Source organism: Diceros bicornis, chromosome 7 (genome assembly GCF_020826845.1).
Source record: "Diceros bicornis minor isolate mBicDic1 chromosome 7, mDicBic1.mat.cur, whole genome shotgun sequence".
Lineage (NCBI taxonomy): Eukaryota > Metazoa > Chordata > Mammalia > Perissodactyla > Rhinocerotidae > Diceros > Diceros bicornis.
The window spans coordinates 60,462,557-60,475,969 of NC_080746.1; the positions used below are offsets into that span (position 1 = coordinate 60,462,557).

Sequence of the window (13,413 nt, forward strand, 5' to 3'; positions counted from 1 at the left end):
TCTCTGGTAAATTCTGCCTCTTGTGTTCCCTACAGTTCATTCCATCCACTGGGTGCCTGAGCCCTGAGCACAAAAGATTCTTGTAACATTACATGTGTTCTGCTGTTGTTGTTTTGATTTTTCTTTTTACTTTTCTAAGAAAATTTTTTTCTCTCTGTCCTTGCTCTATTAGGCATCCTTCCAAATAATTTCCCTTTTGACAACCCTCTGTGGGACCCAATACACTACTATCTCCTCAACACACATGCCTCAAATTTATCCTAACCAAACTGAATTAATCTTACCCTCTAGTTTCACCAACTTTTCATGCAGGTCCTTCTGAATGTTTGTTTGTTTGTTTATTTCAATAAATTTCACTAAAATCTACCAAATAACTTGTCATGGGTTCTTTTTCTCATTCTTAGCATATGATCATCAATTAGTATTTTGTTATTTTTTCTCCCACTATAACTTTTATATCTATTTATCCTTTTTCGTCCCCATTGTTACATTTCACGTTCATCCAATTTTTAAATTACCACAACAGCCTCCTAAAGGATTTCCCTGCCTTCTATTTTGTCATTCTTTTGACCATTCTTAACATTGATTCTAGTTTGACAGAGGTATAATATAAATCTGATCAAATTGTTCACATTTTATTAAAATGACTATCTTGTGTCTTCTAAGATTAAGTCCAAGCTCTTTATATTTATGCACAAGTTCCTTCAGAAATTCTGGTCCATTTCTATGTAGTCTTAGGTCCAATAACCCTCTGAAGAGCCACCCTACCCTATAGCTTTGCTCAATTATATTCACTTACACTTGTAATACTAATACCTTTCTGTTTACATGAGTGTCAATCAGCACAGAATGCACAGCACAGCCCTTTGTTCCCATTTAACTTATATTTGTCATTCTATACCTAATTCAAGAATCACCTTCAATAAATTTTCCTTGACCTCCCTGGGTCAGGCTGGCTTCTTCTTTCTGTGTTTTATAGGACCTTGTATTAAACTAACACTTTATTTTAATTTTAACTCTCTTTATCAACTGGGTTGTAAGTATTTGAAGGCAATTCGTATATATTTCTCTATATTTTAGCAGTACTAGATTTCCTTTTATAAAATATGTTCTCAATAAGTGTGCAATAAAGAAAATAAATTAATTGATAAAATAATAAATACAATTAGTAATTATATATAATGAGCAGAAGAGTGATGGAAAACAGTAAACACAGAGCAGCATGCATCAGAGCAGTGCTTTTTGTTGCAATATTGACTTTTAGCCTAATTGTTCCATGTTCTTGTCTCTCCACCTAGACTGAGAGTGCCTCCATCAGCACAATGTCTGTCTTCAATAGCTCTGCTCTATACCCTCGCTTCCTCCTGACAGGCCTCTCAGGCCTCGAAAGCAGATATGGCTTGATTTCCTTCCCCATCTTCTTTGTTTATGGCACCTCAGTTGCAGGAAACATTACCATCCTATTTATCATCAGAACTGAGCCTTCCCTCCACCAACCAATGTACTACTTTCTATCAATGCTGGCACTTACCGACCTGGGCCTATCCATCACAACCTTGCCTACCATGTTCAGTGTGTTCTGGTTCCATGCCAGGGAGATCTCCTTCAATGCTTGTCTGGTCCAGATGTACTTCATTCATGTTTTCTCAATTACTGAGTCAGCTGTGCTGTTGGCCATGGCCTTCGACCGCTTTGTAGCAATCCGAGAGCCCCTGCGTTGTGCAGCCATTCTAACCGATGGCGTAATCATTGGGATTGGGTTGGCAATTGCTGGAAGGGCCTTGGCTCTGGTCTTTCCAGCTTCCTTCCTCCTAAAGAGGCTTCAATATCATCCTGTCAATATTCTCTCCTACCCCTTCTGCCTGCACCAGGACCTCATAAAGACAACTGTATCCACCCATTGGGTTAGCAGCATCTATGGCCTTATAGTGGTCATTTGCTCCATGGGACTTGATTCAGTGCTCCTCCTTCTCTCCTACATCCTCATCCTCGGCACAGTGTTGAGTATAGCCTCCAAGACAGAGAGGGTGAAAGCCCTCAATACCTGTATCTCCCACATCTGTGCTGTGCTCACCTTCTATACACCAATGATTGGGCTATCTATGATCCGTCGCTATGGGCAGAATGCTTCTCCAAGTGTCCATGTGCTCATGGCCAATGTCTACTTGCTGGTTCCACCCTTCATGAACCCTATTGTCTACAGTGTCAAAACCAAGCAGATTCGTGACAGAATCCTCAAGAAATTCAAGCAACAGAAAGGTGAAAAAAATCTCTACAACACAACTTTCCTCCTCCTGTCCTTTACATTTATGAGAATATTTCATATTAATGTGGAATTCTGAATTTACATATTACTAGTCACATTTTGTGTTTAAGATACTAGATATAAACCTCAATAATAGTAAACCCTATCTTTTCAGTATACAGAATAAAAGCATGATTTTGTTTTTTCTATTCATGTTGACATACTAGAGAATATGGTCACTAAACCCAGGTTAGGCCATTCTTAGCAGAACTATGACTTTTCTTTAAAAAATCAGCAGTAAATGTTTGTGAAACTAAAAGAGTAATCAAGTCAACACTCTAGTAAAGTTATTCTTTATATCTTATCAAGATCCTTGATTTCTAAGCATTCAGATTTTATGATACCTCTAGGTCTAATATAGCCAGCCCTGGTGGTCTAGTGGTCAAGACTCAGCACTGTCACCACCGCAGCCTAAGTTTATTTCCTGGTCTGGGAATAATGTGGTGGCTGCTTGCTGCTGTGATGTTGAAAGCTATGCCACCAGTATTTCAAATACTAGCAGCGTCACCCATGATGGACAGGTTTCAGTGGAGCTTCCCGACTGAGACAGACTAGAAACAAGGACTTGGCTACCCACTTCCAAAAAAATCAGCCATGAAAATCCAATGAATAACAGTGGAGCACTGTCTGATATAGTGTGGAAAGGTGAGAGGATGGTGCAAAAAGACTAAACAGGGTTCAGCTCTGCTGTACACAGAGTCATTAAGAGTCAGAATTGACTGGACAGCACTAACAATAACTATGTCTAATATAGACTCTGTAGTCGAGATCAACAATATTTCCTCAGACAATTGACTTTAATATGAAAATATTTTTAATGCATTTTTTGATCTTTTGTTCAGGAAAGAAAAATATTTTTAGCAGAAAAAACTTCATGAAGAGAAAATGATAAATGGATGAAGCTCAGCACACTTCCAGAAATATAAAAAGAAGACAACTTGGGTCAAAATAGTTGAACTGATTTGGGTAGCTCTCATATAGTCCAGAAACCATGATGTTTCTGTGTCTAAGACCTTAGAGGCCTTTTTATTCTGAGTATAAACACCTGAGACCCAGGTTTCTATCCATTTTCTGCTCGGCTTTGATCTGTCAGTTACTGAAAGAGATATATTAAATGTTCCAAATATAGTGGTTTTGCCTATTTCTCCTTGTCATTCTATGTTTTACTTCAGGTATTTTAATGCTCTGTGGTTAGGTGCATAGATAAGAAGGTTTATTGTGTCTTCTTGGAAATCACTTTATCAAAATGTAATGCCCTTCTTTATACTTGATAATTTTTCTCATTTTAAAGTATATCTTTTCTGAAATTAACATAGCTTCTCTAGCTTTCTTCTGATTAGTGTTAGCATGTTACATGTTTCTCCATTCCTTTACTTTGAAAAAATATATATATTCTAGGGGCCTAGTTTGCTAAGGACTGTTTTATTTTTTAAAAATTTTAAAAGCTTTCTGAGATATAATTGACATACTATACAATTATCACATTTAAAGCATACAATTCAATGTTTTTAAATATATTAACAGATATTTGTAACCATCAAAACAGTCAATTTTTATCATCTCAAAAAGAAATTGCGTACTGTTTAGCTATCACCTCCACCCTATATCCTCCTCCTAGTCCTAAGGAACCACTAATGTAATTTCTGGCTCAAGAGATCTCCCTATTCTGGACTTTCCTATGAATGCAATAATAAAATATGTGGTATTTTGTGGCCGACTTCTTTTACTTAGCATACTGATGTAGCGTGTATCAGTACTTCAGGCCTTTTCATGGCTGAATAATATTTCATTGTATGGTACCATCAGGTTAAAGATAGCCCCTCTGTATTGATCTGTATATTGTTCACTTCACAGCAGGTAGGAACTTAAACTTTAGCCCACTGGCACCAAATTGAAATTCTTACATATCTAATTGTTTTATATATACCTCACATAAATACAGTTATAACCATATAGAGACTGCCTAATTTGCATACCTCACAAAATTGCTCCCAACTTCTGCTAGCTATAGATAAGACACATCTTAGGTCTATAATAGACTCTAAAACCTACAGGGCTTTATGACCCAGAGACTACCTTCCATGCTGCAGAAAGATATTAGGAAACATATGACCCTCTCCAATTGCTTTCTGCCCCAGGAGTTCCCTTGTCCTTTTCTCTTTCAGGTGCTCACCTTGACTACAACCCCTGGAAAGTTTCCCACTGTGTGGGACTTCCCTTACCATACAACCTGTCCAAGTGCTGTCCAAGAAAGCTCATTGTGTGCTACTGCCATCTAATGGTCAAACTTTTTCCTTGATAACACCTCAAATCCTCACACTCACTGCAGTTCAAATCAAAAATTTTATTATTCTGGGGCCAGCCCAGTGGCATAGTGGTTAAGTTTGAGAGCTCTGCTTTGGCGGCCTGGGGTTCATGGGTTCAGAACCCAGGTGCGGACCTACGCATTGCTTATCAAGCCATGCTGTGACAGGCATCCCACATATAATGGAGAGGAAGACGAAAACGGATGTTAGCCCAGGGCCAATCTTCCTCAGCAAAAAGAAGAGGATTGGCAACAGATGTTAGCTCAGGGCTAATATTTCTCACGAAAATAAAAGTTTTATTATTCAGGTGGTGATAAACATTTGGTTTGTTTCCACCTTCTGGCTATTATGAATAATGCTAATATGTATATTATTATACATATCTTTGCGTGGACACATATTTTCGTTTGTCTTGGATGTTTACTTCAGAGCAGAAATACTGGATTTTATAGTAACTGTAAGTTTAATTGTTTGAGAAACTGCCAGACTTTTCCAAAGTAGCCGAAAATCTTACATTTTCACCAGCAGTGTATAAGCGTTCCAATTTCTCCACATTCTTATCAACACTTGTTAATATTTGATTTTTTTATTGTAACCATCTTAGTGAGTATAAAATATTTCATTTTGGCTTTTATTTGTATTTCATTGATGACCAGTAACGTCAAGCATATTTTCACTTGCTTATTGACCCTTTGTATGTCTTCCTTAAGAAATATCTATTCAGATACTTTGACCATTTTTTAATTGCTTTTTTTTGTCTTTCTGTTATTGAGTTGCAGGTGCTTTTTATATATTCTAGATACAAGGTCCTTTATCATATATATGGTTTTCAGATATTTGCTACCATTCTCTGGATTGTCTTTTCACTTTCTTGGTGTCCTTTGAAGAACAAAAGTTTTTAATTTTGATGAAGTCCAATTTTTTTTTCTTTTGTAGCTCACGATTTTGATGTCATATCTAATAATCTTCTGCCAAATCTGAGGTTATAATTTTTTTTGTGTATGTGAGGAAGATCAGCCCTGAGCTAACATCCATGCCAATCCTCCTCTTTTTGCTGAGAAAGATGGCCCTGAGCTAACATCTATCGTCAATCCTCCTATTTTTTTTTCCCCCTTTTCTCCCCAAAGCTCCAGTAGACAGTTGTATGTCATAGTTGCACATCGTTCTAGTTGCTGTATGTGGGATGCTGCCTCAGCTTGGCTGGACAAGCAGTGCGTCGGTGCGCACCCGGGATCCGAACCCAGGCCGCCAGTAGTGGAGTGCGCACACTTAACCAATAAGCCATGGGGCCGGCCCTCTGAGGTCACAAAATTTTAACTCTATGTTTTATTCTAAGAATTTTATAGCTTTATCTTTTGCATTTAGATCTTTGATCCATTTTAAGTTAATTTTTGTGTATGGTGTGAGGTAAGATTTTAAACTTTTTTTTGCATATAGCTATCTAGTATTCCCAGCACCATTTGTTGAAATGTTGTTTTCACATTGAATGGTCTTGGCACCATTGTTGAAAATCAGTTCACCATAGATATATATCTATATTTCCTGAGTCTCATTTCTATTGCATTGATATGTTTGTCTATTCTTATGTCAGTGCCAGACTGTCTTGATTACAGTTGCTTAGCAGTAAATTTTGAAATCCGGAAGTGTGAGCCATCCTACTTTATTCTTCTCTTACAGAATTGTTTTGGCTACTCTCTGGCTCTTGCAATTCCATATGAATTTTAAAATCAACTTGTCATTTTGCACAAGGATGTCAGCTGTGATTTTGATAAGGATTTCATTGAATCTGTAGATTAGTTTGAGAAGTATTGCCATCTTAACATAGTTAAATCTTATTATTTCTGCATATTGAATATTTTTTCATTAATAAATAAAAATTACCTTAAAGATCTTTTTTCTAAAATGTTTTCATCTTGATGATCTTCTCTAATTTCATTCAGTAATGTTTTATAGTTTTCCTAGTATAAGTTTTGCAATTTTTTGTTGAATATTTTTCTACATATTTGTTTTTGATGCATTGTAAATTGAATTGTTTTCTTAAATTGTTTTTCATATTTTTCATTACAAGTATATATAAACATAATGGACTTTTGTATACTTAACTTTATCTGGCAACTTTGCTGAATTTATTAGTTCTTGTACTCGTTTAGTAGATTGCTTACAATTCTCTGTAGAAAAGATTATGTCATCTGTGAATAGGGATAGTTTCATTTCTTTATTTCCAATCTGAATGTCTTTTATTTCTTTTTTCATTGCTAATTGCCCCGGTTAGGACTTCCAGTACTATGTTGAATAGTAGTGATAAGAGCAGACATGCTTATCTTGGTCTTGATCTTAAGGGTAGGTATGGTGTATCTTTCACCATATTGAGTATGATGTGAACTGTGTATTTTTCACAGATGCTCTTTATTAGGTTGAGGAAATTCCCTTCTATTTCTAGTTTGTTGAGTAGGATACTGAATTTTTTCAAATGCTTTTTCTGTGTTTAGGGAAATTATATTTTTTAATGTTTATTCTATTAAAATAATATATTACATTAGTTGTTTTTCAGATGTTAAACCTATCTGTCATTTCTGGGATAAATTCCATTTGGTCATATTGTATAATTCTTTGTATATGGTACTAGGTTTGGTTTGATAGTATTCATTGTGGATTTTGGCATCCTTATTCATAAGAAATATTGGTCTGTAGCGTTCTTTTACTGTGCTATCTTTGGTTTTGATATCAGAGTAATAATGTCCTCATAAAATGAGTTGAGAAGTCTTCCATCCTCTTTTAAATTATTTTGAAAGAGTTTGTGGAAAGTTGCTGTTAATTCTTCTTTAAATTTTTGATAGAAATTAGCAGTGAAGCCGTTTGGGTCTAGGTTTATCTTTTTTGACTACTAATTCAATCTTTCACTTATTATGGTTCTATTCAGATTGTCTACTCTTGAGTCGGTTTCAGTAGGTTGTGTCTTTCTAGAAATTTGTTCACTTCATCTAACTTATCTAATTTTTGGTTTAAAATTGTTCATAGTATTCCTTTATAATGCTTTTTATTTCTGTAAGATTAGTAGTAATTTACTATTTTTAATAACTTTTAAACTTTTTAAAAAAGCTTCTAGTCACTTGAGTCTTTTTTTTTTCCTGGTTCAATGTAGCTAAGGTTTGCCAATTTTGCTTGTGTTTCAAAAAAACAGCTTTTACTTTCATTGATTTCAAGTCTAATCTTATAATTTACTTCTGTTGAGTGCCAGTCTCAGCCTGTTGATAAACAATAGTATGGCTGGACTACCCCTTGTGGTTTTTATTATGATTGCAAGATACTCTCAACAATAACCATTCAGAAAATTTGGGGGGAAAAAAGATTTAATTACTTACAGATTCTGGAAATTACCTGGCATAGGGGCCACACAGCAAGGTAATGGGTAGAGAGAGAGAGAGAACACAGGCCTTGAGTTCTATTTTTATTGGGGTTGAGGGTGGGAGCCTAGAGTTTTGTGGGCTCACTCTTTATTGGTGAGTTTAAAACATAAGAAAGGGAATCCAAAGTGTAAGAAAAGGAAAAACAAGAGGTCCGAATGGTCAGTTATTAAAGTTAACCATAATATCTCTAAAACAAAGGAGTGGAGAGGAGGTGATCTGAAGCCTAGCTCTGTAACCAGTGGCGAGGCTGGCAATGTCATTATTCAAGATAGCCATCTTTGAAGTGAATGCCTCTTTGAATTGGATGCCTCAGCAATCAAAGCTTACTTCAGGTACTCGTGTTACAAAAAAGAGAAAACCCAACTGTCAGGGTTTTCCTTACAACTTCCATCTACTTGTTTTAGATTTAGCTCACTCTTCTTTCTGTGGGTCTTATGGTGGAAGGTTAGGTTATTGATTTAAGATCTTTGTTCTTTCTTAACATAAGCATTTACAGCTGCAAATATCCTTGTAAAATCTGCTTTAGCTACATCCCATAAGTAGTGGTATGATTTGTCTTCATTTTTGTTAATTTCAAAGTATTTTCTGATTTCCATTTTGATTTCTGTTGACTTATTCATTATTCAAGAGTGTGTTTAATCTTCACATATTTGTAAGTTTTCCAATTTTTTTCCTACTGATGCTTTCTAATCTTATTACATTGTGGTCAGAGAACATAGTTTATATTATTTGTATCGTTTTAAATGCACGAGTATTTTTTTATATCTAATATATAGTCTATCCTGAAGGATGTTCCATGTCCACTTGAGAAAAATGTATATTCTATTGTTGAGTGGAGTGGTTTATAGTGTTGTTTAAGTCTTCTATTTCCTTCTTGATCTTCTGTCTAGTTATTCCATCCATTATTGGGAGTGAGAAAGTGGAGTATTAATGTTTTTAATCTTTATTTTTGAATTGTTCATTTCTCCTTTCATTTCTATCAGTTTTTGCTACCTGTATTTTGCTGATCATTTATTATGTGGATACATGTTTATCATTGTTACACTTTTGAGATGGATTAATCTTTTTAAAGCCTTTTAAAAGGCTTTTATCATTATAAAATGGTCCTCTTTATGTACAGTGCCATTTTTTTTTTATTTCAAAGTCTGATTTTTCTGATACAGGATAGCCAATCCATCTTTCTTGTAGTTGCTATTTGCATGATATTTCTTTGTCAATTCTTTTACTTTCAATCCATTTGTACATGTCACCTGTAGAAAGCATACAGTTGGGGTATGTTTTATTATCTAATCTGACGAACTTCGCTTTTTGATTGGATTGTTTAATCCATTACATTTAATGTTAATATTGCTATAGTTGGATGCACACCTGCCTTTTTACTTTTTGTTTTTATATCTCATGTTTTATTTTTTTAATTTCTCTACTCCTTCTTTGCTACTATTTTTTTGCTTTAAATTAATATTGTCTTACATAGCATTTTAATTTCTTTAATGATTTTTTCACTAAATATTTTTGATGTTTTTTCTTAGTGATTGTAATAGGGCTTACTATAATCATCCTATTCAACTGAGCTCCAGATGTATACTAGCTTAATTCCTCTGATATACAGAAACATTAAACCTGTTACTGCTATATAGCTGTATTCCATGTTCCCTCTCTTTGTGGCATTGTTACATATATAATATATCTATTAGTTTACAAACCTCAAGGTATATTGTTTTAATTATTAATTTACCATCTGTAGTTATTTCTAATTAATGTAGTATTGCACCTGTCCATCTCCTTAGTGCTCTATTGCCAAATATATTACACATACATTATATTTCTATATGTTATAGGACCAGCAATACATTGCATATATATCATTTTATAAAATTGCTTTTTAAGTCAGTTAAGAGAAAAAAGGAGAAAAATATACATTTCAACTGTCTCTTTTAAATACAAAGTTACCTTTACTGGTGTTTGTGTTTTCGTGTGGATTCAAATTACCATCTTGAATCACTTGTTGTCTGCCTTTATTTAACTATAGTCCCAACCTACTATCTAAATATCAGGCAAAAATTAAAGTATAACAGTTGAAAATTTAAATTACATTATCATTTAAAGCCTAGACTATACTTAAGTCTAAGGAAATAAGTCTAAATTTAAATTAGTCTAAAATTAAATCCTTGTCCTTGTGAGTTCAAGTTCAATGTAAACCACTAGCTTGACTTCTAATATCATCAAATCATTTTGCCTTTTTTTTGTGTGTGTGTGGAAGATTGACCCTGAGCTAACATCTGCTGGCAATCTTCCTTTTTTTGCTTGAGGAAGATTGTTACAGAGCTAACGTCTGTGCCAATCTTCCTCTCTTTTGTATGTGGGACTTTGCCATGGCATGGCTTGATGAACAGTGTGTAGGTCTGTGCCCAGGATCCGAACATGCAAACCCTGGGCTGCCACACAAACTTAACCACTATGCCACCAGGCTGGCCGCTTTTTGTGCCTAATTTTTAAACTTATATAAAGGAATACTTATGAGACATGTTCTTTTGTATTGAATTATTTCTCATTATGTTTATGAGGCTCATACACATTTTGCATGTAGCAATATGTTCTTTATTGTCATTGCTATATAATATTCCATTGTATAAAGAAATCCAAACTGATAGAATCAATTGGTTTATGGTAAAGTTGCCAAGACAATTCCAATGAGAAACAATTATTATTTCAATAAATAATAATAAAACAGCTGTGTGTCTACATTTTGACTTCTACTTTATATCATAATTAAATATTAATTCAAGATGATCACACATAAATGTAAAATGATGTAAATGTAAAATGTAAAGCAAATATAAATAAAATCATAATGTTTCTATAATAAATGTAGGACAATATCTTGACCCAGGAGTAAGAAAAGTTCAAGAAACAGAAAACAATAATTGTAGTATAAGCAATTGATAAATTAGACTTCATCTAATTAAAACATGCTGCTCATCAAACATAGTGTTAGAAAAGACACAAACCAAAAACAGGGAGAAAATAATTGCAAAACCTATAACAAATGATTTGAGTAGAATAAAGAACTCCTACAACTTAATAATTAAAAGACAAACATCTTAGGGGCCGGCCCGGTGGCGCAAGCAGTTAAGTGCGCGCGCTCCGCTGCGGTGGCCCCAGGGTTCGCTGGTTCGGATCCCGGGCAGGCACCGACGCACTGCTTGGCAAGCCATGCTGTGGCGGCGTCCCATATAAAGTGGAGGAAGATGGGCACAGATGTTAGCCCAGGGCCGTCTTCCTCAGCAAAAAAAGAGGAGGATTGGCGGATGTTAGCACAGGGCTGATCTCCTCACAAAAAAAAAAAAATAAATAAATAAAGACAAGCATCTTAATATAAAATGCACAAAACTGAACAGCCTCTTCACAAAGTAAGATATAAAAACAGCCTATAAACACATAAAAATGCTTTACAAAATTAGAGGAATGCAAATTAAAATCACAAAGAAATACATATGTCTACTGAAGCAGGCTAAATTTAAAGAGGATTAAACAATAAACAATGGGGTGGATGTGATTATCTGAAATCTCATACATTTCTCAGGATATGGAAAATGGTACAACATCTTTAGAAAACAATTTAAGCAACATGAGTTCTCTGGAAATAGACCCTGAGATGGTATTTGGGGTATAATATATTTATTAGAACTTTAACCCTTGTGAAAGGAAAGGAAAGTAGGATTGGATAGAGAAAGAAGTAGAATTGCAATATAGCCCTGACAAAGGTTTGTCCAACCCTGGAGAGAGCTCTGGAGTGAGTATTGCCTATTAATAGAAATCTCCAGATAAACCTCAATGAACTGGCATTTTTGTTTGGGTAACTGCAGTCTTACCTTTTCCTGAAGATTAGGGTTAATTACGCCTGTCAATATTGTATGCCCTCTTTGCCACCTGGTTCTTGTGCCTAAGATCCCAGAGTTCCCAGGTGTTAGCCATAGCTTATAACTAGATGGAAATCTTGCTTTGGCCCCTGGAAAAAGTACACTCCTTTTTCACAGCCAGAACCTCTAACCACACAGAGTCAAACATAAATAAAACATTTTTAAAATATACTTGATTCTTATTGAATTCTCAGAGTTAAGAATTCGATTGTGTGTGCTTGTTTTTCATGCAATGTGTTATTTGCGTAGGTGCATTAGGAACCTGACATTATTTTAGCCAGAATATAATTTGAAAAATTGCTTATGCAACCAATGCCTTTCCTCAAATGTTATGTTGGAGATTGTTGCTCATTTAATGAGGTATTACCAGTCACTTTTATGGATTGAAGGTTGACTTTATAGAGCTAATGCTGACAAGTACTGTGAAGAATATTGGCTTGGTACTTGGCTTATAGGGTCCAGCCTTACAGGTGCTAAGGGAGGTTGCATCCTGGTAAGACAAAATCCTGAGTTGTTTTGGGAACTTTAAGGAAAAAACATTGCCCTAATGTATAGATACATGGAGGAATAATTTGATGGAGAGAGTTTTTTGACCTTAACTTCCTAATGTTAAGGTTTCCTACAGCATATAACAGAGGCCTTAAACGTCTAATCTGAGATTCTGTATGAAAACATCCCACATCACAAATTTAAGAAGGCCTTAAGGTAAATTAACATTATTGCAGCATCTGTGTAAACAATGAGGCCAAATCTAATGAGGAGAGCCTTATTTTGTGGCCAAGAGTAATTTTACTTTGAGATTATATTTTATTAAAATGGGAGTGACTATAGGGAAAAATTTGTGCTTCAATGGAAAATTCCGCATTGTTGAGAGCACACTTTTATGCGTTATCTGATTCTGATTATGTGGAGACTGGGTTTTCATTGCCTTTGAGTGATTTTCTAACTAACTCTGTACTCTTAACTCTGTAAGTCGTAACTAAGACTGATCTAGCTACCGCCACAGTTGTATGTCAGACCTTGTAGCAGCAGAGACTAACACCAAGAACTTGATATGGCACCATTTCTCAAGGTTACTAACCAGACACTTGATGACAAGATGACCACATTTGGGCTCTTTAATCCTGCAACAGGCATCAGTTTGATCTCACAAAATAGACATGTATTGTGGGATTATTTTTTCTGCCTGAAGACCCTCAGCTGTACCACTCTCTGAAGGCTTAGAGAGTGTTAATCCACTGTCACAGAATTCCACTAAACATTATATTGGACCAGGACACACACGTTACAGCAAAAGAGGTGAGAGAAGGGGCTCATGGCTATGCAATCCACTGCTTATATCATATACTGCAAGTTATCAGCCTAATAGAGCATTCACACAGCTTGCAAAGAGCACATCTTAAGTATCAGCTCAAGCAATACTCTAACTGATGACATCCTTTTGGAGTCAACATATATATTGAATTAAAGTGCTT

At 35.2% G+C, this 13,413-nt stretch overlaps 1 protein-coding gene across 1 annotated transcript; it reads left to right on the forward strand.

The window, feature by feature from the left end:
• The first annotated feature begins 1,319 nt into the window (after window positions 1-1,319).
• On the forward strand, window positions 1,320-2,342 carry LOC131409033 (olfactory receptor 51G2-like). The gene has a single exon (XM_058546240.1). The coding sequence runs from the start codon at window positions 1,323-1,325 to the stop codon at window positions 2,340-2,342; it is 1,020 nt and encodes a 339-aa protein (XP_058402223.1). The 5' UTR covers window positions 1,320-1,322.
• Window positions 2,343-13,413: the final 11,071 nt, after the last annotated feature.

Excerpts from the sequence above, each read along its gene's own strand:
- LOC131409033 (XM_058546240.1), top strand. The coding sequence starts at position 1,323 with ATGTCTGTCTTCAATAGCTCTGCTCTATACCCTCGCTTCCTCCTGACA.